General features: G+C 50.1%; 1 protein-coding gene and 1 long non-coding RNA gene across 4 annotated transcripts in view; one reads left to right on the top strand and one right to left on the bottom strand.

The window, feature by feature from the left end:
* Sdk2 (sidekick cell adhesion molecule 2) overlaps positions 1 to 23,438 on the top strand; it is a 276,864-nt gene that overhangs the window by 186,403 nt on the left and 67,023 nt on the right. For both annotated transcript variants that reach the window (NM_001413325.2, XM_087573277.1), the window contains 10 exon segments: positions 491 to 685; positions 1,288 to 1,404; positions 2,152 to 2,319; positions 3,181 to 3,283; positions 11,555 to 11,731; positions 13,717 to 13,853; positions 14,795 to 14,942; positions 17,120 to 17,260; positions 19,750 to 19,931; positions 20,412 to 20,527. In NM_001413325.2, coding sequence (NP_001400254.1) covers positions 491 to 685; positions 1,288 to 1,404; positions 2,152 to 2,319; positions 3,181 to 3,283; positions 11,555 to 11,731; positions 13,717 to 13,853; positions 14,795 to 14,942; positions 17,120 to 17,260; positions 19,750 to 19,931; positions 20,412 to 20,527 — 1,484 coding nt within the window.
* The window catches only part of LOC102547853 (uncharacterized), a 90,080-nt gene that overhangs the window by 25,506 nt on the left and 41,136 nt on the right, over positions 1 to 23,438 (bottom strand). Inside the window, exon 2 of one of the 2 annotated variants that reach the window (XR_015632248.1) lies at positions 8,133 to 8,198. The exons of the other annotated variant lie outside the window; for it this stretch is intronic. This is a non-coding gene — a long non-coding RNA (uncharacterized LOC102547853). The remainder of the gene's footprint in view (positions 1 to 8,132; positions 8,199 to 23,438) is intronic. 2 annotated transcript variants of the gene reach the window in all.

The following is a 23,438-nucleotide window of genomic DNA, read 5'->3' as shown; positions in this document are numbered from 1 at the left end:
ATTTTAAAAGAACATACTCCATTTTTAAAAAAAGGCGGGGCTGGAGAGATGGCTCAGCGGTTAAGAGCACTGACTGCTCTCCCAGAGGTCCTGAGTTCAAATCCCAGCAACCACATGGTGGCTCACAACCATCTGTAATGGGATCCGATGCCCTCTTCTGGTGTGTCTGAAGACAGCTGCAGTGTACTCAACTAATAAATAATTCTTTAAAAAAAAAAAAAAAAGGAGGCTGGAGAGGTGGCTCAGTGGTTAGGAGGTCCTGAGTTCAAATCCCAGCGACCACATGGTGGCTGACAACCATCTGTGATACCTTCTTCTGATCTGTCTGAGGTCAGCTACAGCGTACTCGTCCTATATTTTAAAAAGTTAATAGAAAAGAAAAAGAAAGAAAGATGACTATGAGAACGTTCTAGAAAGCAAGGCACCCTAGGACCTCCTGCAGACTCTGAGGTGGAACAAAATGGCCGACTGCAGCCCTCGCCTTCCGCAGGGGTGCCGCCTCCCTCCATCACCTGGTACAAGGACGCCGCGTTGGTGGAGGTGGGGAAGCTGACACGCTTCAAGCAGCGCAGCGACGGTGGCCTGCAGATCAGCGGCCTGCTGCCCGATGACACCGGCATGGTCCAGTGCTTTGCCCACAATGCAGCTGGCGAGGCCCAGACCTCCACCTACCTGGCTGTCACCAGTAAGTGTCCTCCCCTGGGCTGCCTCTGCGCCTCCCTGTGAGGCACAGCATCCTTCCACACTCGCCTCACCACTGAGGAGCACGGTAGGGTGGACCTGTACTGTGGTGGGATTCCGAGAGGCTATCCCGTGCGGCACCAGCTCGTCACATCCCCTCAGCAGTGCCCTGCCCACTCATGATCTTCTGCATGGGTCCTGGAGCCACTGTTGCCCTTGGAGAAAAGTCAGTTCCCATTGACATCTGCTGACCTCAGGTCAGAGGGGTCACCCAGGCTTCGGGAGACCCAGCACTAAGAAGGCTTTCGGCTGCTCATCCTTGCACCAACTAGTGTGTGTCCGATGGACCAGGTCCCAATGACTTTGTCACTGAGGGTGTGAGCGTCCCTCTGCGTCCTCAGCTCCCCCCAAGTGGGTGTTCCAGAGGGCAGAACTCTCTTGACGGGTACCTGGGGACCTCTCGTAGGCCTCCCTGCAGAAGGAGCTGTAACACCAGGGCGAGCTGGTGGAGGGGAGGACCTGTCTTGTAGGCTCTGAGATCTTAGCCCCTAGCTGGAGATCTTCCTAGGTATCGCCAACAGATCCCGCTGCTGTATCCCTCTGCAGGCATCGCCCCTAACATCACCAGAGGCCCCCTCGACAGCACGGTGATTGACGGCATGTCAGTGGTACTGGCGTGTGAGACCTCAGGGGCACCACGGCCTGCTATCACTTGGCAGAAAGGTAGGCGGGATGGTCATTCAGAGGACATAGTCACGTGAGAGTCTAGGAAAGTCTTCGACTCTTAAGTTACAGAGCGAGCGGGATTGAGTTCCCCATGTACAGTTGTAGAGGCTGGACACTGTACCACCCATTTTTCACAATCCAAATTGTTCTGCTCTTCTGTCTCTCTGTCTCTGTCTCTCCCAGGCCAGCAAGAGGTCTGTCTGTCCCGACCTGATGATGTCTCTATTTATCTGCCTATCCATCTATCTCTCTATGTATATCTTTCCCTATGTCACACCTCCCCTGCACAGCCCGGCTGTACCCTTCATCCATCCCTTACCTCTTCAGCTTTCCCGAAGGTGACTCTCTCCGGAAGCATCCTGTCCTGTGCTGAGATGCCTGTCATCACCTTGTCAGCCTGTCTCCCCTCTCCTCTCCCCAACCCAAGTGGGGCTGCCCGCAGGCCATGGCTGGCTGGCTGCAAGCAGCCACAGCAGACAGAGTGCGGCCTCATCCGGAGAAGGGCAGACATAGTGGTGGGTGGAGGAGTGGCAGAAACCATAGTAGAAAGGATACTGCTGCCCTGTGAGCCGGTGAGCCTGAGCCTGTCACCAAGCCCCAGCTCAGCCTGTCATTTTTAACACTTAACAATTCATTTAACATTTCCAGAGATGGGTGGGTGCCTGAGACCTTCCAAAGCTGGAGCATTTGGGGCAAATATCAAGGCTTCATCTGATATCCCAAAAACTCCTTATGTCACCTCAGGGGAGCGAATCTTAGCCAGTGGCTCTGTCCAGCTGCCCAGATTCACGCTGCTGGAGTCTGGCAGCCTACTCATTAGCCCAACCCATATCTCGGACGCCGGTACCTACACCTGTCTGGCCACCAACTCTCGGGGAGTAGACGAGGCCTCTGCAGACCTGGTCGTATGGGGTGAGTGACCATCCGTAGGGGTGGGCTGCCAGCATCTGCCCTTGCATACTGTGTTGCTGATAGGACCAAGGCTTTTCCCGTCATGGGAATGATGACAAATTAACTCAGAAGCCAGGAACCAGGAGGTGATGTCCCTGCCAGCAAGGCCACTGGATGGAAAGGCCATGCCATGCTTGACAGAGTCCAGAGAACTATAAAAAAAAAAAAAAAGGCTGCCTTGTATATTCTAGGGCAGAAATCAACCCAGGGCCAGAAAGTAAATATTTTTGGCTCTGCGGGCCAGACAGTGTCCATCACTCCATCACGGTCCCTCTCCTACCCTTGTGCTGCTGAGAAAGCAGCCAAGACATTAGTGGCTTGGAGGTGAGGCCCACTGAGGTGAGCTCGTCTGTTCGGAGTGCCATCAGCCTGGAGAGAAGCCAGCAGAACCCTCAAGCCCCTTCCACCTGAGGTGTGCACCCAAGACATGCAGGTTTATGGCCACCTCTCCAGGCTAGGCCCTAGGGCCTGGAATGAGAGGCTAGACCTTGTCTGTCACCAACAAGCTGGTCTGGTGGCTCTGGTCACTCTGAGCTTGCAGTTTCTGTCTCCTCCATGGTTCTGAGTCCTCCCCGTGTTTGTGACTTCCAAGAAGCACAGCGTCCCTGGGACACTTTGTCCTCTTCACTCTTCTGGGACTTTTTATGTGACACACACCTGTCACCATATGAGGCTCATCCTCTCCCAACATCCGGGTGTACAGCCCTAGTGAGCCCCTCCCCTGCCAGGCCCTACCACAGGGCCAGCCCAATACCCCTGTCCACTAAGCATCTCCCCTACCCCACATCCCTGCTCACGGCACCTTGTCTTATTGTCCTACAGCCCGGACACGCATCACCAAACCCCCGCAGGACCAGAGTGTCATCAAGGGCACCCAGGCCTCCATGGTGTGTGGAGTGACCCACGATCCCAGAGTGACTGTCAGGTACTCCGTGCAAAGGGGGAGGGGACGCTTATAAGACAGGATGACAGCATCGGGGAGTTGATGCCACCTGTAAGGCCTCACCTCAGGAGCTATTTCCAGAGCTGGGTACAGGGCTGAGACGGGGAAGAGGCCTGGTGCCTAAGGATGCTGCTGTCTGAGCAGAGTCCTGAGGCAGGAAATGGAAGGCTGAGAAATAGAGCAAGGAGGAGGGCTCAGGGGAGGACTCAGAGCTAAGAACACTCGCTGCGTAACCATAAGGACCTGAGTTCAAATCCCCGTACCCAAAAGCAGGACACAGCTGCATATGTGCGCACCTCTAAGCCTAGCACTGTGGGAGGCAGAAACGGGATGACTGGAGCTTACTCCAGCCTACTGAGGCTGAGGCTCAGTGAGAAAGACACGTGGGAGAAAATTACGTCACGGCACCTGACATGCCCCTCTGGTCCCCGCACACTTAACATGCACATATGCACATACCCCATATACATATTGTACATGTATGCTACACACGAAGAAAAGAGAGGAGGGAGGCAGGGAGGGGAGGAATAAGGGTGTTTAGGATGAAGACTCCTGTCGTGTGCTCCCCACTTTTTAAACCCCCTAACTGACCTCACGCGAATGAATTAGTTCAAGCACCGACTGTTAGGTCTTCATGTCTTGTTTTAATAATCACCGTGGAGCTGTCTGGACAAGACGAGGCGATTATAGGGATAAGACAGGAGGAGATAACCCCGGAAGATGGTGAGTGAGGGAAAATGCTTAAATGGAAGCTACCCCTACCCCTGTGGGAAAGCCAGGACCTTGACCTGAAAGATGTTTGGGCCCTTAGGAGTTCAGTATGGGTCTAAAAGCCAGTGCCTCTGCTGGATGTGTGTGGACAGAAGCTTCCACTTACCCAGGCTCAAACAAGGACACCCAGGGTACTCCCAAACCATGAGAAGACTCTAGGAGCTACAACCGAGAAGGGTGTACTGTGTCCCTTTGTGCTCTCCTGGGAGTTCCAGAAGGCTGGGGAGTCAGCATAACTCCTTCTTTAGAAGATTACAGCACGTTGCTGTCTAGCCAATGAGTAGTAACACTGTCACACAATTGCCTCAGAGGCCAGGAGGGCGGGCACTCCTGCCTCCAGCAGACATGGCCTCCCTAAGCCTCACAATGGTGTCCTGCGGCGCCACCTAGTGGTCACTGGACAGAGGACAGTCCGCCAGTCAGTGTAATAGAGTTTTGAGGAACCCAGATGGCAAGAGACCAGGGTGGATCCTTAGGCAGCACGTTGCCTGCCCAGGCTGAGGAACGATTCATGAGGTATAGAACATTGACATTTAGGGCATTATCACCTGCCAGCAGGGGCACCAACATGAAACCACACAGAGGTAGTCAGAATGTGGGCGGACTGACTTCAGGATTCGTAGCCCTGGCTTTATATGATTTTTCTCTAAAAGAAAAAAATTAATAAAGCAATTGTGAAAGTGTCCTCAGAGAGAAGCCACATCCATGCCACCAAGTCACAGTCGGGCATGACACAGTAGTGTCCTTTGTATAGTTTTCAGCTATGTTCCACTAGTTGAGTAACACCCGAATAGCCACTGCCCTACCTCAGCAACTGTTTCCATTGCTTTTGTGTGCGTGCGTGTGTGCATATGTGTGCCTGCATGTGCATATGTGTGCATGTGTGTATATGCATATGTGTGTACACATGTACATGTGTGCATATGTGCCTGCATGTGTGCTACATGTGTGTCCATGTGTATGCATGTGTACATATGTGTGAATCTGTGTGTGCATATGTGTATATGTGCATATGTGTGTACATGTGTGCATATGAGCCTGCATGTGTGCTACATGTGTCTCCATGTGTATGCATATGTGCCTGCATGTGTGCTACATGTGTGTCCATGTGTATGCATGTGTACATATGTGTGAATCTGTGTGTGCATATGTGTATATGTGCATATGTGTGTACATGTGTGCATATGAGCCTGCATGTGTGCTACATGTGTCTCCATGTGTATGCATGTGTGCATATGTATGCATCTATGTGTGTGCATGTGTGTGTGCATATGTATATATGTGCATATGTACATGTGTGCATATGTACATGTGTGTCTGTGTATGTGCATATGTGTGTACATGTGTGTGCATATGTGCATATGTGTGCATCTATGTATGTGCATATATGTGTGCATCTGTGTATGTGCATATGTGTGTACATGTGTGCATATGTGCCTGCATGTGTGCCTGTGTGCATGTGCTCATGTGTGTGTGTGTGCACGTGTGTGTGTGCAGACAAGAGGCAGACATCAAGTATCTCTCTCATCATTCTCCAAGGGTCTCTCACTGAACCTGGAGCTCAGAGCTTTGCCAAGGCCAGCCCCTCTGTCTCTGCTCCCAGCATTGGGCCGTGGCAGCCCCTGCTGCCCTCTGCAGCCTCGAGATTAAATAGGGGCAAGGGGCACACATCTCAGTGTTTTTAAAGCTTCCCAGCGATTCTGATATTCTTCCAGAAACAGGATATTCTATCTACAAAGCACAACGGGGTCCCCTGAGCAGGTTAGAAAGGGAGAAGCCAACCGCTCACAATCAAGCATTGGCCGCTCAAATCCCAAGGGGTGTGTTGTCAAGACAAAGCTGGGCCCCAGGGGCGAGGCCCAGACAGCTGCAGGCTGCCCGCCATTCTCAAAGAATCTATTTGGTATCTGGGTCCAAATCTAGACAGAGCATGAACAGTCCATTTTGAGACATTATTACTATTAATAAATACTTTCTTATGCTTTTACTATGTAAAGAATTTATTACACTACAAGAGGAAAATTCAGATCAGAAATAAAAGGATACCCAAAACCACATGTAAACTGTTCCCCTTAATTAGACACCATCGGTGATGGTATTTGAGTTCCATTAAAGAAGCCAGACACACTCTATTCTCTAATCTTTTTCCCTTGCGGACCTTCTGTGCCCCTTGTGCCATGTCAATAAATATGTTTGCATCAACTCAATTACCTCATGGCTTGGAGTCCACTGTCTGAGGGAAACAGTTTGCCAGTTCACAGCGACTGCTTTTATTATTATTATTAATTATTATTATTATTATTATTATTTCTAAATTTTTGCTAATATGGAGGAATCTCATTACGGGCATCCCAGTAATCAAATATTTTACACGTCTCTGATTTGCTAAGGATCAGCTGATGTTATCTAAAGCCGAAAGGATCCCCGAAAGACCACTGGTTACATGAGTTAACAGTCAAGTTACATAACTGGATTATTCTGAAAATTTTCTACCCTAATGAGGTTATTCGTTTTTATTTGTTTCAACTTTGATGTATGGAAAATAATGCCAAGAATGTGATATGGGTAGAGGTGTGTGTGTGTGTGAGAGAGAGAGAGAGAGAGAGGAGAGAGAGAGAGAGAGAGAGAGAGAGAGAGAGAGAGAGAGAGCATGCATATGTGTGTGTGAGAGAGAGTGTGTGTGTATGAGAGAGAGTGAGAGAGAGTGTTTGTGTGTTTGTGTGTGTGAGAGAGAGAGAGCATGCATATGTGTGTGTGAGAGAGAGAGTGTGAGAGTGTGTGTTTGTGTGTGTGTATGTGTGTGTGTATGTGTGTGTGTGTGAGAGAGAGAGCATGCATATGTGTGTGAGAGAGAGTGTGTGTGTATGAGAGAGAGAGTGAGAGTGTTTGTGTGTTTGTGTGTGTGTGTGAGAGAGAGAGAGAGCATGCATATGTGTGTGTGAGAGAGAGAGTGTGAGAGAGTGTGTGTGTGTGTGTGTGAGAGAGAGAGAGAGCATGCATATGTGTGTGAGAGAGAGTGTGTGTGTATGAGAGAGAGTGAGAGTGTTTGTGTGTTTGTGTGTGTGTGTGTGAGAAAGAGAGAGCATGCATATGTGTGTGTGAGAGAGAGAGTGTGAGAGTGTGTGTTTGTGTGTGTGTGTTTGTGTGTATGTGTGTGTATGTGTGTGTGTGTGTGAGAGAGAGAGAGAGAGAGAGAGAGAGAGAGAGAGAGAGAGAGAGAGAGAGAGAGTATTTGAGATGGGCTCTTGTTATGTAGCCCAAGGTGGACTGAAACTTGTAGTCACTCTCCTGCTCCACCTTCCCAAGTGCTAACATTGCAGACATGAGTCTCCAAGTCTGGCTAAGTGTACATTTTGTTTGCTTACTTGAGTGTGTAAGAAACCACTTAATCCAGGAACGATGGCACACACCTTTAATCCCAGATCTCTGTGAGTCCGGGGCCTGCCTGAACTACAGAGCCAGTTCTAGGCCATCCAGAGCTACATGCTGAAACCCTGTCAAGAAAAGGGGAAGGAGGGTGGGAAGTAAGCACCCAAGTATTTTTAAGAGGTGTGGTTCACATCTTGGAGGAGGGGGTATTTCCCTGGCAGGCACTGAGCGATGTTGACCATTTTATTGGTTACAGTGTGGTTCTTGTTTCTGTTCTGAAATAGTTTTTATATTTACTTTTAGTTATGTGCATATGAGGCAGGGGCTTATTTATTTATTTTTAATTATGTGAATGTGAGGTGTTGGGGTGACAGGGGTCATGTGCCTGTAAGTGCAGTGCTCATGGAGTCCGCCAGAGGGCATCAGGTCCTTTGAAGCTGGAGTTACAGACACTCGTGAGCCACTTGACTTGGTGCTAGAACGGAGCCCCAGCCCTCTGCAATCACAGAATGTGCTCTAACCTGCATTCCTCCGTGGCGTAGGAGGTGAACATCTCATTTCTGTCTCCTGTGTGTGTCTTCATCGGCGGGGAATCCGTCAAGGACTTCAGCCCAGTTTTTAATCAAGCTGTTTGTTTCCTTAGGGTTGAGCCTTAAGAAGCCCCTGTCTATTTTGGATAACAGCGCCTTACCAGATATTTGTCATGCAAACATTTTCTCCCGGTCCGTGGCTCCTCTCTTTATTCTCTTGGCAATATCTGTGGAAGAGTAGAAAATTTTAATTTTGACAAAGTCTATCTTAGCAACTCCTCCTCCCAGGGATCAGGCCCTCCGTGTAGAATCTGGAGTCAGCACCAAAGGCAAGGCCTTCTAGATTTCCCATTGCCTCCTAGCAGCTTGGGGATTCTCCATTGTGTGTTTAGGTTTGTGGCCAACTTTGAAATTTAAGTCTTGCAACAGGCATGAGGCTTGGAACTACAGCTGTGTCTGTAGCCGTTGACGTCCACTGGTCCCAGCATCGTTGTTGAGGGGACTTTCTCTTCATGTCTATGGCCATCTGTTGATGATGGTGGTGATGATGGTGATGATGGTGATGACGGTGATGATGGTGGTGATGCTATGCTGGGAGGGAATTTTTATGTTCTTTTTTTTTTTTTTTATCGTGTGGGCGTGCACACATGTGGAAGTCAGAGGACAACCTGGAGGGATCGGTCCTCCCTTTCCACCAGGAGGATTCTTAAATTCATCTGCTAGCCAGCAAGCAGCCTTAACCACTGAGCCGTCTCGCCAGCTCTGTTTTTCGTTCGGGTCTGTGTCACCGAGTCATTGCAGAAATCTGATTTCATAAGGCAGAGGTCAATAAACCATTTCTACAAAGGGCCAGGGGGAGAGCCACGTGATCTTTGTCATTGCTGCTCAACTGTATCTGTAGATAATATGTCCACAAACGGGCATGTCCGTGTTACAACAAAACGCTCAGCAGTTGCTGCTCTTCCAGAGGACATGAGCTTGATTCCCGGCACCCACGTGGCAGCTCGCACTGTAACTCCACTCCTAGAGAATTCAGAGCCTCCTTCTACCCTCGCCAAACACAAGGCACACACATAGGGTACATACACATGCATGCAAGCAAACACATGTGCACACGTACACACAAAATAAAGATAACACACAAATAAAATGGCACACAAAATAAAGATAACACACAAATAAAAATAACTTTCATTTTAAACAGCTTAGGTATACAAGCATGTAATGGGCCATGATCCCCTGACCCCGCTGTGCAGTATACCACATTCCGGATCTGCCCTATATTCCACTAACTTATTCTCCCATCCCCTGTATTTCTGATTAGAATCAAGTACCTATTAATTACATTCAAGTTCAGTAACAAATGCTTCCCAGGCAGGGACATAATGTTCCCTGAATCACCATGTCCTGGAGCAAAGTGTGTCTGCTTGCTGTGGTTATTTCCTAAGCCGAAGTAACTCTCTGCAAATAGATCTGCGTTAGGGAAAGCCTGCTCATCCTCTGAACACTGTCAAGGCTGACTCTTTTCTAGGTAACGAGATGAATGGGAAGTGACTGGTATTGTCCATTTCTAAATCTATATTAAAAGCCTTTAAAATTAACTTGGCAGTTCCGCTGCTGATAATTTGTCTTTGAAGAAGCGGAGTGTAGGTAAACAGTCTTCAACGCGGGCGTTCATCACGTTGCTAACTACAATAGCAGATGAAAAGGAGGTACGTCCAACACCGGCAGTCAGTGAGGTGACAGGAAGACTGTGACAGAACACCCTGCGTCTGGTTTCATTTCAATGTATGGCATGGGGATATCACATGAAAAAGAGTATGTGGTACTTTGCTAAGAAAAAGACAGCTTTCAAAATGGGATGTATAGAAATATGGGTGGACGGACAGATGGATGGACTTGCAGGTAGGTAGATTCTTAGATAGGTAAGTGAATGGATGGTGGGTGGATGGATGGATGATGGATGGATGGATGATGGATGGATGGATGATGGATGGATGGATGATGGATGGATGGATGGATGGATGGATGGATGGATGGGGTAGATGGATGGATGGGTAGATCAATGGATGGATATTCTGATTGATAAATCTATGGAAACTCAAAGGTAGGTGTATGAGTGGGTAAATAAAAGCTCCTATAGCTGATAGGGGATGATGGATAGATGGATAGATGAATGGATGGATAGACAGATGGATGGATAATGGATGGATAGATGGACAGATGGATATGGGTGGATGTATAGATGGATGGATGGACAGATGGATGGATGGGAATAGATGGATGGAAAGCTGCCTAGACAGGTGGTATGTAGGTAGATAGTTGAAAGGACAGATTGATCACTGATCAATTGATAAATTGATCAATTGATAAATCATTGATAAAAATATTCTTCAATAAAAACATCAATGGCTAAGTCTTACTGACCATTTACCATATTTGACACTCCCCTGAGCATTTTATACTGGCTCTACAATCTATTCAGCCTTATGAAGTAAACGGGTTCCACATGTTACAAATGGCAAACTGAGTCAAACAGGGTCAAGCAAGCCTACCCAAGATCGTCACATCAGAAGCTGCTGGTATCGGGGACAGCCTTTGGCCTGAGCTTCCAAGGGCAGGACACACTGTCACTGCAATCCACCAGCAGGGAGCCAGGGAAGAATCTAGAAATAGGGATTAACATTCCCATGTAATCACAGTCTCCCAGGACTGAAAACATTTTTCCTTCCCATTGGCCTTTTTTTCCACCCCCATTGTATTTCTTGCCAGTAGCTCATACATGCCTGTTGGTTTTTCTATTCAAACACGGGGTTAAAACATCCCAGATGTGCTCCTGTGAGCAATCTTCCATTCTCTAACTCCAGGTAACTTGGGGACCCTCAGGTTGGCCCACTACTGTCCCCAGGTGGCATCTTGTCCTCCTGAGAACTATAGTCCACCTTCCCTGGAGGACACTGTGCGCTGTCCATGGAGGCAGCCCTTGGAATATGCTGTGACAATAATGACTGTGTTTTCTCCCTAACAACTCCGGAGGAGGTATTTCGTACTGTCACGCGCCAGCGTGTATGTCATTTCTCAAGACTCCCTCGGTTCCGACTGGCCGAAGCTAAAGTGATTTTTTTTGGACACTAAAGTCAATTTGTCACCGTGATGCATTGATCTAACGATTCCCCTCATAGACCTAATTCCAAAATGTAGTCTGCTTGGAAAGTTTGATTCCTCTGCCCGCTGTAATCTTTTAACATCTTCCGAGGAATTCCTTCGGCCGGCTGGCTCTTTCCCAGTGGCTGTTTTGTGATGGCTTCTGGCCAAAGGTAACAACATTTTGACCCAGATCTGAACCATATCGTAAATGACCAGTAATGGCCTGCTGCTTGAATGCTCCCAGACCCAGCACCTGCCACAGGAGTGATGGGCTCTCCCAAGAGTACATCTTCCTCCCATGCCCTGCTCCCCAGCCCACAAACCCAGTCCCAGAGGCAGTGCGTGTAATGGCCTCCCACCTGCCTTTGGCACAGGTGGGATGGAGGCTCTGGTGTGGCCTACCCTGGAAACTTTCTGACCTCCTCTACTTCCATAGGTATGTGTGGGAGAAGGATGGGGCCACCCTGGCCGTGGAGACTAATCCTCGGATCCGCCTGGACAGAAATGGCTCCCTACACATCTCGCAGACATGGTCAGGGGACATTGGCACGTATACCTGCCGGGTACTCTCAGCTGGTGGCAATGACTCTCGCAACGCCCACCTGCGAGTCAGGTAAGGGCAAAGGAGGCATGGGTAAGGGCAGCAATGGGGTATTCAGATCCAACCAGCTCCCTTTGGTCATGACAGAAAGCCATGTATGACTAGGACCGCCCAAGTACCCTAAAACACCTCCTCAAAATCCTTCTAGGCCTGTCCCGCAGCTCAGGGACACCTCGGTCAGGAGCAGAAGTCTTCATAGGCCTTAGATGGGGCTCTAGTTCCAGAAAGAATTAGCAGGCATAAACGTCCATCACTCCAGACAGGGCGCCAAGATACCAAAGTCCAGTTTGATGGGTCAATGAGTTTATCCAGCTTACGTACAGGAGTATGGCTAACCCCAAGACAGCTGCATCACCAAAATGTCCCACTCCAACGTGGATGGTAACTTCCTACTAGTCGCAAAAATGGGACTAGTAGGAATAATTGGAATAAGATTACAATGCCTCCCCAGGGAAGGAAGAGCAGGAAGGATTAGTGGATATCTCAGGCGAGGGTCTAATGGCCACCGTCTCCTACAAAGGAACATCAACAGGAAATCTTTTTATATTCTTTTTATTGTTTGAGAATTTCATACATGCGTATAATGCATCTTGATCGAGTCTACCCCCACAACCTTTTCCCCTGCACCTCACGGTCTTCGTTCTTAAACCTGTTGAGTCCTTAGCGATGGCTCTATGGGCATGGGACCCATGGGACCATCTACCGGAGCATGGAAGCCTCTGCTGGGATCAAATCCCTAATGGAAATTGATATCTTTCCAGCTATAGGTGGGACTCAGGCCCTTCCCCTTCCTTACTGGGATGTAGGCTGATTTGATCTTATGTAGGTCTTGACCATACTTCCAAGATGATCTGACGGAGATGTGCCACTTATACCTGAGCACGTCACGGTCTCTTCCTCTCTGTACATTGGCCAGCCATGGGTCTCTGTAACTGTCACCATTTACTGCAGGGGGCAGCTTCCCCAGTGAGGACTGAAAGATGCCCTAATCCAGAGGTATAAGGATAAAGACTAAGGGGCAGTTAATGTCTATGTCCACTTAGAGCAATAATAGTGTTAGATTCTCCCCCCCACCCCGGACCACAGGGTTTAGGCCCATTTCACAGGCCCTGGCCTAGGGTCCATCTTGTGATACAGACCTCGAATCCAAGCAGAATGTGGCTGGATGACATCTGTGCCACTGTTACTCCAGTGGGTGGGTGCATCTTGCCAGGCCAATTGTCACTGTAGCTTGCAGGAGTCAGAGCTCAGTAGGAACATTGATTCCTCTCCTCCTCCAGTAGCACATATTGACCCTTCCAGAGATGCAAAAGCCAGCCAGTAGGGATGAAGCTTCAGGTTGGTACCAGCATAATGACTCCATGTAATCCATACGATATCTTCAGCGGCAAGGCCTTACCTACCGTCGGGTTCTGGAACTCGTTAAGTGAGAGAAAGGACAACAGCCTACAATGCCACAGAGAAAGCTATGGGATCCCACTGACCAACAACTTGAAAAAAAGATACACCATCCATGCCCCTGAGCTTTTTTTTTTTTTTTTTTTATTGGATAGCCTATAAGATTATACGCTGGTACCTAGAAGAGACATTGTGCTCCTATTGGAGATTAGCTCCACTTAAACTCCTTTTATATATGTATACTTGTATGCTTCAGGACGCTTCCACATGTTGGGTTTCCATATGGGAATCTTGTTGAAGGTCCTCCGTGAGTTATCACATCAGCTTAGACGAAGATGGGAATGACTGCTAGGCAGCAAATGCCCGAGATCGAAGGGATAGGTTTTGGAAGGTGGGGGAAGGCAGATCAGAAGTTCAAGGTCGTTCTGTACTACACAGCAAGTTGAACACCAGTTTAGCGCCAAAGACAGCATTCCATGACGCACACCCAGTACACGGCATTGTGGAAGCATTTGACTCACTGAGTGTGCAGCTTGGCCGTCACCTGATGGCAGAGCATGGCACTCGGGGTGGCCCCTCCACACACGTCTCTCCTCCAGGCAGCTCCCCCATGCTCCTGAGCACCCCGTGGCAACACTCAGCACCATGGAGAGACGCGCCATCAACCTGACCTGGGCTAAACCCTTCGACGGCAACAGCCCTCTGATGCGCTACATCTTGGAGATGTCGGAAAACAGTAAGGTCCCCCACCGTCCCCTTCCCATGTCCCCCACGCGGCCTGGGCAAAGTGGGGTGTGGTCTGCAAGGTCACCTGTGCAAGTCAGCTAGCCCTACCGCACACTTGTTGGGCCTCTCTGCAGAGCAGATCTTCCCCCTGGGCAGCCATGGTTTCTTCTTGTGTTAAGACGCCTAGCTTACTTCTAGAGCCATGTATACCAATAGCTACCAAAAAGGCTGCTGGTAAGTTACTCTAACTTCCCAACAAGACTCGCACGGGGGAGCCTGGTGTGGCAGTGTAGCCCATAGCCTCAGCATTCGGGAAGCAGAGGCGGGACAATCAAAGGTCAAAGGTTGGCTTTGAACTATGTAGGGGAGGGGCTTGGGTAGTAAGACCTGGCAAGCAGCAGCCTCGAAGACAGCAACTGTTGGTCTCATGAGTGCCCCACTGTGAGCGCCAACTCAGTGATATCCTCAGTGTGGCTTTTCCAGAGTTCATTGATTCAAGGGCGGGAGGAGGAGGGATTGAGGCAGCTCAATTCCCATGAACCTCTGCTTCCCCTCCACTTCCTCCCAGCTCCCTCCAACCCCTGGGTCACACGGGCTAGTGGGACCCAGAGAAGCTGACACGGTGACTATACTGGCCCAAGTGGTGGAGGCATTCACTCTCCTTCCCACCCAAAGGAGAGGGATGGGGATGAAGGGTAGGTAAGATGGCTCAGTCAGTGAAAGCACTCGCCACCAAGCCTGATGAGCTGGGGTCAGTCTTTGACCTAGAACCACATGGTAGACGGAGAAAACCAGTACCCTCAAGGTGTCCTCTGACCTCCATATGACACACACACAGCCACAGACATGCACACATGCACACAAAAGGAAATGAAATTTGAAAAAAATTTTAAAGGGAGCATGTCCCCCTCACACGATGTCCCCCTCTACCCTAACCCTGCGTGTCTGCAGATGCTCCCTGGACCATACTTCTGGCCAGCGTGGACCCAGAAGCCACCTCCGTGATGGTCAAGGGACTGGTTCCCGCTCGTTCTTACCAGTTCCGCCTCTGCGCTGTCAACGATGTGGGCAAAGGACAATTCAGCAAGGACACAGAAAGGTAAGGGGCACAGGTGTCCCCCCCTGGACTCCACCCGCCTGCCTCCAAACCATGACAACACATGGGGCAAGCCACAGGGCGGGTCTGGCTCAGCGTCTCTCAGTCTTCCACTCTGTAGAATGGGGGAATGAAATGGCTGAGTGTTGCGGGTACAGGGTGGTCCACATGAGCACGAACAAGCTTGGGTCATTCCTACTACCACGAGCTGGGCAAGTTCAAAGATTCCCCTGACTCCGCCCCGTCCAGTCAGGTTCCATCATGATCCAAGGGGACAGGAAGTTCCAGGGGAAGAGGGGCTCCTCCATATCTACATCTGATTCCTAATGGATGCCAGAGCCTGCGGGCGTCCTAGCAAAGCTCTCACGAGATGACGGACACCACACAAAAAGCTTCTCACGATGAACACATCTCTATGGAAGCTGGACCCTCCTCAGCTTACCCTGGGTAAAAAACAGCCACCTCTACTGGGAAAAATGGCTGTCATTTAGGAAGTCAGAATGGCTGTGACGCTGGCTCTGCAAAAGATGCCTTCCAAGCTGGGCAGATTGGTGCGGGCCTGTCATCTGAGTATTTGGGAGGCTGAAGAAGAACCACAAATTCAAGCTCAGCCTGGGCCAAGCCATCTAGGATCTAGAGGAAGACCCTGTCTCGAAAACATGACAGTAGTGTGGCTTGGGGAGTGGCTCAGCGGACATAGTTCTCCGTGTACAGGTGGGAGGTCTGAGCTCTGGCTCTCAGCGACTTGGGGTAAGCTCGCCAGCGCGGCACCAGCCTGTGATCCTAAGGCAGAAGAGGCAGAGACGGGCGTGTCTCTGACCAGCCAGTCTAGCTCAAGCAGCTCACAGGCGGGTGACGCACACCTTTAGTCTCGTGCTTGACAGGCAGGGGCAGGCAGATCTCTGAGTTCAAAGCCAGCCTGGTCTACAGAGTGAGTTCCAGGACAGCCAGGCCTACACAGAGAAACCCTGTCTCGAGCAAGCAAGCAAGCAAACCATCAAGCAAACAAAACGGACCTGTTGAGATGGCTCAGCAGGTAAATCATCCACCTCCAAACCTGATGACCTGAGAGTTCAAGCCTCAGGGCCCACATGGTAGAAGGAGAGAACTGACTCCTATAAGCTGTCCTCTGACCTCCACATGTGCACTGTGGCTTGTGCATGTGCGCAGACACACACACACACACACACACATGCACACGCACGCACACACACACACATGCACACACACGCATGCACACACACACAGACACACACACATGCACATACACAGACACACACACAAGCACGCACCCCTAATAAACACTACATACTGAGCATTTACGTTATTCCAGGCTGGTTCGGCCCCCGGGTGGTACACTAAACAAGTAGGGGCTCAGCCCCTGGGAAATGTCAGAATCACAACAGGGACCCTCAATGTTCCAGGAGACCCTGCCCGCCTCTGCTGGGCCTGCAGCTACTCTCTGCACCAATTTGTCCTCGTCCAGAGTCTCTGTGCTCACAGTGTGAGTCACCACAGGAAAGGTTAAACCACAGGCACTTTAAACGCGGAGAGCAGACAGGACTGTTTGGGAAGCTATCCATCAGAGAGCAGAAACATAAAAATAAATAAATAAATAAATAAATAAACAAACAAAAAGGGAAAGGCATCCATCAAAAATAATTAACTTTTGTTTTTAATGGAGAAGTGTCAGCAGTGTGAAAAATACACTTGGGCGGAACATGGCGTTCCCCAGCCATGCCAGGGAAAGAAATGTGGTGCTTGGCTTCAGAAGACAGGCTGGGGCTGGGATTCCTTCCCTCGAACCATGGCCACTCACCTATCCTGGGGCTCCACTCAGCCAGTAAGGGGGTCTAGATGAGACCCACCACCAAAGCCTGTGGGAAAGGACTGCTACTCCTATTCCTGAGACAGGCACGGTAGTAGCATGTGCCCTCAATCCTACACTCAGGAGTCTGAAGGAAGAGGGTTACAAGTTCAAGGCCACCCTGGGCCGAAATGCAAGACCTTGGCTCAAAATTGTTGTTGTTGTTAATTATTTACAAGTGGAAAGAAGTTCAGAGACATTAAATGAGCTGCCAAAAACACACTGCAAGGGTGCAGAATTACCGGGGACAGCATGTAGTACGGCTAGCCTTCGTAGAGAAAGGTCCAATCACGATTGCTGGTTTTTGCTCTAGGGTCTCCCTTCCTGAGGAGCCCCCCACCGCTCCTCCACAGAACGTCATTGCCAGCGGCCGGACCAACCAATCCATCATGATCCAGTGGCAACCACCTCCTGAGAGCCACCAGAACGGGATTCTCAAGGGCTACATCATCAGGTACAGGGCCATTCTAGGGCCAGGAGGGTTCCCAGACCTTAGCGGGCTGGGCAAGGGGAGTGGATTAGAAAACAGTGCAGATCCCCTTGCCAACATAAAGACCAGGCGATAAGAAATGCCCACACTGTGACAACAAGGGCTTATGGTAAAATCGCCAAAGAACAGACTACACCATAGCCTTGGAAACTAGCGGGGCCGGCCAAGCAAGGACACTGCTTAACCCCGAAGGCTACACAGAAGCCAAGGCTGACACAGGGCGGGGCTGATGCAGGAGCAGACAGGAAACAAGAGGTGACTATGCCAACAGCCCACCTCAGCACAACTCAGAGTGTTCTGCGGCAGGCCTGACTTCTGTCTAAATGAAGGTGTGTCCAGCCCACGGATCAAGTGTGGCAAAGCTAGTGATGAATAGGTCTCAACACACACACACACACACACACACACACACACACACACACACATACACACACCTGAAAACTTACTTAAAACATTCAAAGGGTTTGTTTTGGGGGTTTTTGTGTGTATGTGTGTTTTGGTTTTGGTTTTCTGCAATTTCTTTCTTCAATTCAGTTGTGCAATTCTAACGAGAACTTTGCAAGTGACAGTGTCACTTCACGATATCCAAAGGCTCGGTGCCAGCTCAATGGAGCACAAGTGGAGAAACCTGGGGGCAAGAACTGGCTGAAAGGAGAAAGTTACTCTTCTGGTTCTTGCTGAAAACAGAGGCCGGTTCTTTGGGCCTTTAAGCTTTGCCTTTGACTGAGAACTGTTTCACTCACCCCAAAGAAAGCACAGGAGGGAGCTGACCAAACTAAAATACTCCTAAATTCAAACAGATCAGAGGGCAAGGATGAGTTCGATTCCCAGAACCCACATGGGAGAGGGGAAAACCAGGTCCTACAGATTTCCCCCTGACCTCTACACGTGTACCGTCACATGGGACACATCCACCACACAGATAAAAATTTTTTAAAAAGTTTTAAATACTTTTCGGAGGCCGAAGAGATAGTTCAATGGTTAAGCATGTTTGTGCTTGCCGTTGTTCATCCAAAGGACCCAGGTTCAGTTCCCAGAAGCCTCAGTGGCAGCTCCTACCATCTGTAGCTCCAGTTCCAAGGGATCCAATATCCATTCTTGGCCTCCCTAGGCCCCAAGAGCATAGTACGTCACGTGGTACACAGACATATATGCATGCAAAACACTCGTGCACATAATGTTTTAATAATGTTTTAATTATCTTGGGATTTGTAGTTAGTGGAAACGCCCATCTGTATTCTGAGTTTGGCTGGCTGAAAAAAAAAAATGCCTTTTCAAGCTTGTGCCTTTTCTTTGCACACCAAGATCCCTGGGTGCTTCCTCACCCCACAGTTGGAAGAGCCCATGGTTCTGGCTACCCCATGATCATTTGATTTTTCTGTGGTTTGGGGACCTATCCTAAAAGTTCTCAGAGGGTGGTCCCCAAACCAACAGGGTCAGTGCTAACTGAATGCTCGATCCTGATTGTAAAGTCTCTTCCCAAGACCTCCTCCCAAGTGGATGGATAATCTAGCAGTCTGTGTTTTAACTAGCCTCTGGGTCGTGCTGATTCATGCTAAGGTCAGCTCTAGGGGCTTTGGGAATGTGTAGAAACACTTTGGCGGCTCTGATTTTTGCAACCGTTAGACCCCAAACTGGGGAAGCATTGTGCTTCTTCCTAGGACTGTCAGTCTACTATCCATGCAAAGCACCCCTCAGGTGCCTGCTTGTGTCCCTTCCTTTGTCATGATTGGTTTGCAGTGGGAGGTAGAAATGGAAAGGTCAGTAGCCTCCGGGGTTCTCAGTCCCCTTCAGCAAAGGAGCCGGTGTATCGAGGAAAGAAAGGAAATCAGCTCAACTTAGGGAGTGCACTCCTGGCCCATGATCTCCAAAAGCTGACACCTGTGACACCTGCCCGTCACTCTCAACCTCTGTGGTTGGCAGTCTCACCCATGTCTCCCAAACTCACCAGAAAGAATGGTCCAGGGGGCTAGGGATGTTTGTGGCTCAGTCGATTAGAATGTTTGCCTAGCATGCATGAAGTATGAGTTTGATCCCTAGCCTCATATAGATTGGCCATGGTGGTGCAGCTCTGCAGTCTCAGCGCTTGGGAAATGGAAGAAGGGGAATTAGGAGTTCAAGGTTATCCTCAGCTACATAGTTTCAGACTGGGCATCCTGGTCTATGCTCCCTAGACCTGTCAGCAAAGTAGCTAGGAGTCAACTGTCATGACTCAAGACAGTTAAAACTACAACAGAGTCAGATCCATCCCTCGTTTGCATAAAACCCATTGTCACATGGCCAACGGCATGAGCTCTGGGGGTGACCCCATTAGGCAGCCCAGATGGGCAAATCAACGGAGCCATGGAGTGTTCCCAGAAGCGTACAAAGTTTTAGCAGACATTGCCACTCTGGGCAGTTTGCCGAGCTCACATCTGTAGGTTGACTCAACCCACTTTCACCTCTTCCTTCAGATATTGCCTGGCGGGACTCCCTGTTGGGTACCAGTTTAAGAACATCACAGACGCCGACGTCAACAACCTGCTGCTGGAGGACCTCATCATTTGGACCAATTATGAGATCGAGGTGGCTGCCTACAACAGCGCCGGGCTGGGAGTCTACAGCAGCAAAGTCACCGAGTGGACACTGCAGGGAGGTGGGTGGAGACAGGGGCCATGGAAGACCAGGCGTGTCCCTCCCTCTAGGTCCCTGGGTCTGTTGGGCCGCGTGCCTACTGGGTAACCCACGTGTCTAGCTATGAGCACCCTCAACCCACGTGGCTGGCTTCACCTGGACCTTTGTTCTGGTGCTTCGGTGACATCACCACCTTACACCTGGCTCCCGTGTGGCAGATGGCTGAGGGGAAGAGAAGAGAGTGGTTAGGAGTCATGAGGGAAGAGGCATAGGGACCTTCTGTGGCATTTTCAACATTAACTGAGTAACAAGACAGCTTGGGAGGTGAATCGGACAAGTTTAATGAACTCGAATTAATCCAGAGAGCGGGAGAGGAAGGGGGCCCTTGGGTTTGCCAAAGCATTGTCTACAGTCTGCCTGTGTCATTTACCACATCGGACAAGATGGACAGGTGTGGAGGGGGGGACCCCTCCGCTACAACCAATCTCTTGATCTCCTCCAGTTCCCACGGTGCCCCCTGGCAACGTGCACGCAGAGGCCACAAATTCTACGGCCATCCGCTTCACCTGGAACGCCCCCAGCCCCCAGTTCATCAACGGCATCAACCAGGGCTACAAGGTAGGTGAGGTCTCTTCCCTCCCTGGAAGGGAGACAGGAGAAATGGCTCCGGGTGTCGGGGGCGGGGATCGAGGGCTCCAGGAAAGAGCAGTAAAGTCACCGTGGGCTTCTGAAACTAGACTCCAGCAGGCAGAGGTCACAGCTAAAAGCAGGGATGCCTTCCCTCTGGCCCCGGATCATTCAAGGTTACATAGAGAGTTCTAGGCGAACTCTCTGCCACCAGAAAGAGGCTGTCCTTCATAACTGCAGCCACAAACAAGGCCTGGACTCCTGGACATTGCTGTGCTCCGCTAGAACAAGGCCTCAGTCACCCACTCCTTACCACTGTGGTACGACTGTCACATGCCACCTGCCAGGTAGGTCTCCATGGGCTGCACTTGACCCCAGTAAAGATAAAGCCTTGGGACTGGGGCAGAGTTGAACTAAAAACCCCAGCTTGCTCCTTGCTAACTGGTGTCTTAGATTAGGGTGTGGGTGTCACTCCCCCTCCTTATATGTTCATGAGTATTGGTGGCATCATCCCCTCTTCTGGCAAAAGTGCCAGTCACACTGGGTAAGGGCCTGTCCCCGATGACATCGCTTAGCTTTCTTTAAGCAGCCCTTTAAGGGCCCAAGTCCCAAACACAGCCGCACTCTGGGAGCCCAGCTTAAAACTCTTGACACATGAATTCAGTACAGACACGGTCTAGCCAGCAACCTATAGAAGCGTCTGAGTTGTCGCCATACCATTGCTAGGTGGTTTTCCGGCCAGGTTAACTGCTGGGCATCAGGACTTCTCAGTCTTCCCGTCCTGCATCCCAGGCTTGGGGGGTCCCTTTCTCCTCCCTCAAGGAGGCCTGCTCTCCTCTGAGAGAATTGAGGAGGACACACCACATAGCATATAGGTAAATGCCATGTTTGGAAGCTTCTTGCCCTCAGGGGAGGGGGAAGGAGAGGAGAGGCTGCCCTATCACCCCTAAGTCCTCTGCACTGAGGCCATGCATATACCACAGCCACAACCATCTATAGGACAAGCGTCTGCACCATTAGGGCTGCGGCGAGCTTGGGAGGCTGGAGCTTGGGAGGCCGGAGAGGAAAGGAGTGAGATTATCTGGCAAAAAGAATCTTGCACTTGAGTTAGAAACAACCTAGGGACCAGAGCTGGAGCCACTGGGTCACAACACTTTCAATCCCAGGAAGGCAGAGAGCATGGGCCAGAAAGAGTCTTCCCCAGGATAGGGGCTGCAGCCCCAGCTTGTGGTTGCTGACTGGCCTGAAAAGGGGCTGCTAATTGGGACCCGGGGGAGGGAGAGAGGTCTGCATGGCGGCAGAACACAGAGGCCGAGCTGGGAACAATTAGCTTCTAGCTGCCGAGTCTAAGCACAAGTTTTATTCTACCTGCGGGAGGGATGAGCTACGAGCTTCTAAGACAAAAAGGCCCCCGAGGGCTGAAAGGCCACCAAGTGACCAGGACAACTAGGGCAATAGCCTGTGGTGACCCAGAACAAGAAGATACTGTGGATGCCCCCAACCCTACTTAACCCTAACCTCTTCCTTTCGCCTGTACTCAGGAACTGTGCAATGGGACAGTGACCATCAGCTGCCTGATTATTCTGGGCATAAGAGCTCATGGAGCAGGAATAGAGTATCACACTTTCTTTTTCATTTTTATTGGATATTTTCCTTATCTACATTTCAGATATTATTCTTCCTTCCCGGTTTCCCCTCCGGAAACCCCCTATGCCATCCCCCAACCCCCGCCTCCATGAGGGTGTCTCCCCACAAACCCACCCATGCCTGCCTCCCCGCCTTGGCATTTCCCTACACTAGGGCATCGAGCCTTCACAGGACCAAGGGCCTCTCCACCCACTGATGCCCAACAAGGCCATTCTCTGCTACATATGCAGCTGGAGCCATGGATCACTCCATGTGTACTCTTTGGTTGGTGGTTTAGTCCCTGGGAGCTCTGGGGGGGTCTGGTTGGTTGATATTTTTGTTCTTCTTATAGGGTTGCAAACCCCCTCAGCCACCTCAGTCCTTTCTCCAACTCCTCCATTGGGGACCCCGTTCTCAGTCCAGTGGTTGACTTTGAGCATCTGCCTCTGTATTTGTCATGCTTTGGCAGAGCCTCTCAGGAGACAGCTATATCAGGCTCCTGTCAGCATGCACCTCTTGGCATGCCCAGCGTATCACACTTATGGGGACTTACCCACTACCAGACAAACAGCCACATACTCCGCTCATTCAAAGTCTTGCAAGTTGACTTCGAACTTCTGATTCTCCTGCCTCCACTTTCCAAGTCCTAGGTTTATCACATGTACCACCACACCTAGTCCGCAGTTCTGGGGACTGAACCCAGGGCCTCACGTGTGCTAGGTGAATACCCCACCAAGCGAGCTGCATTCTCATCCCCGTGCTTAGTTGTAAAATGAGACTACAGCTTGTTTCCGGTTTTGTCTTGAAGTACAAACGAATGGAAGTTGGAGTCTTTTCTCTTTGCTTCTTCAGCCTTCGGAATAGGGGGATGCGATGGTGTCCCATCTACCCATATAATCATAGAGCATCCTTAAATCATTAGAATACTTGGGCATCTACAGGAGTTGGGGGGGGACACTCAAATGTCCACCTAATGCCCATCTCCAGCTTCAGTGCAACCAAGCTGCAGTCCAGCTGTGTCCCTGCACCTCTGAGCTCCTCCCAGCCCTTAGCCCGTTCTGGGGAACTTGCTGAAGTGAACGCCAGTCAGTTCATCCCACTGTCTATAAACGTTCTTGTAGAGAAAGATTCTTGACAGGCTCTCTCTATTAAAAACAACCATACCTAAAAATTGTCAGCCACTCCATCATTACACATCCTGCCAGCCTTTGAATTTCCTTGATTGCCTCCCAACCAGTCCCTGCTACTGGCTGATTTATGTGTTCCTAGATGGAGA

The sequence above is a fragment of the Rattus norvegicus genome, chromosome 10, assembly GCF_021556685.1.
Source record: "Rattus norvegicus strain SHRSP/BbbUtx chromosome 10, alternate assembly SHRSP_T2T, whole genome shotgun sequence".
NCBI lineage: Eukaryota > Metazoa > Chordata > Mammalia > Rodentia > Muridae > Rattus > Rattus norvegicus.
The sequence above is the reverse complement of the archived record's forward strand: the minus strand, read 5'-3'. Positions and strand labels throughout refer to the sequence as shown.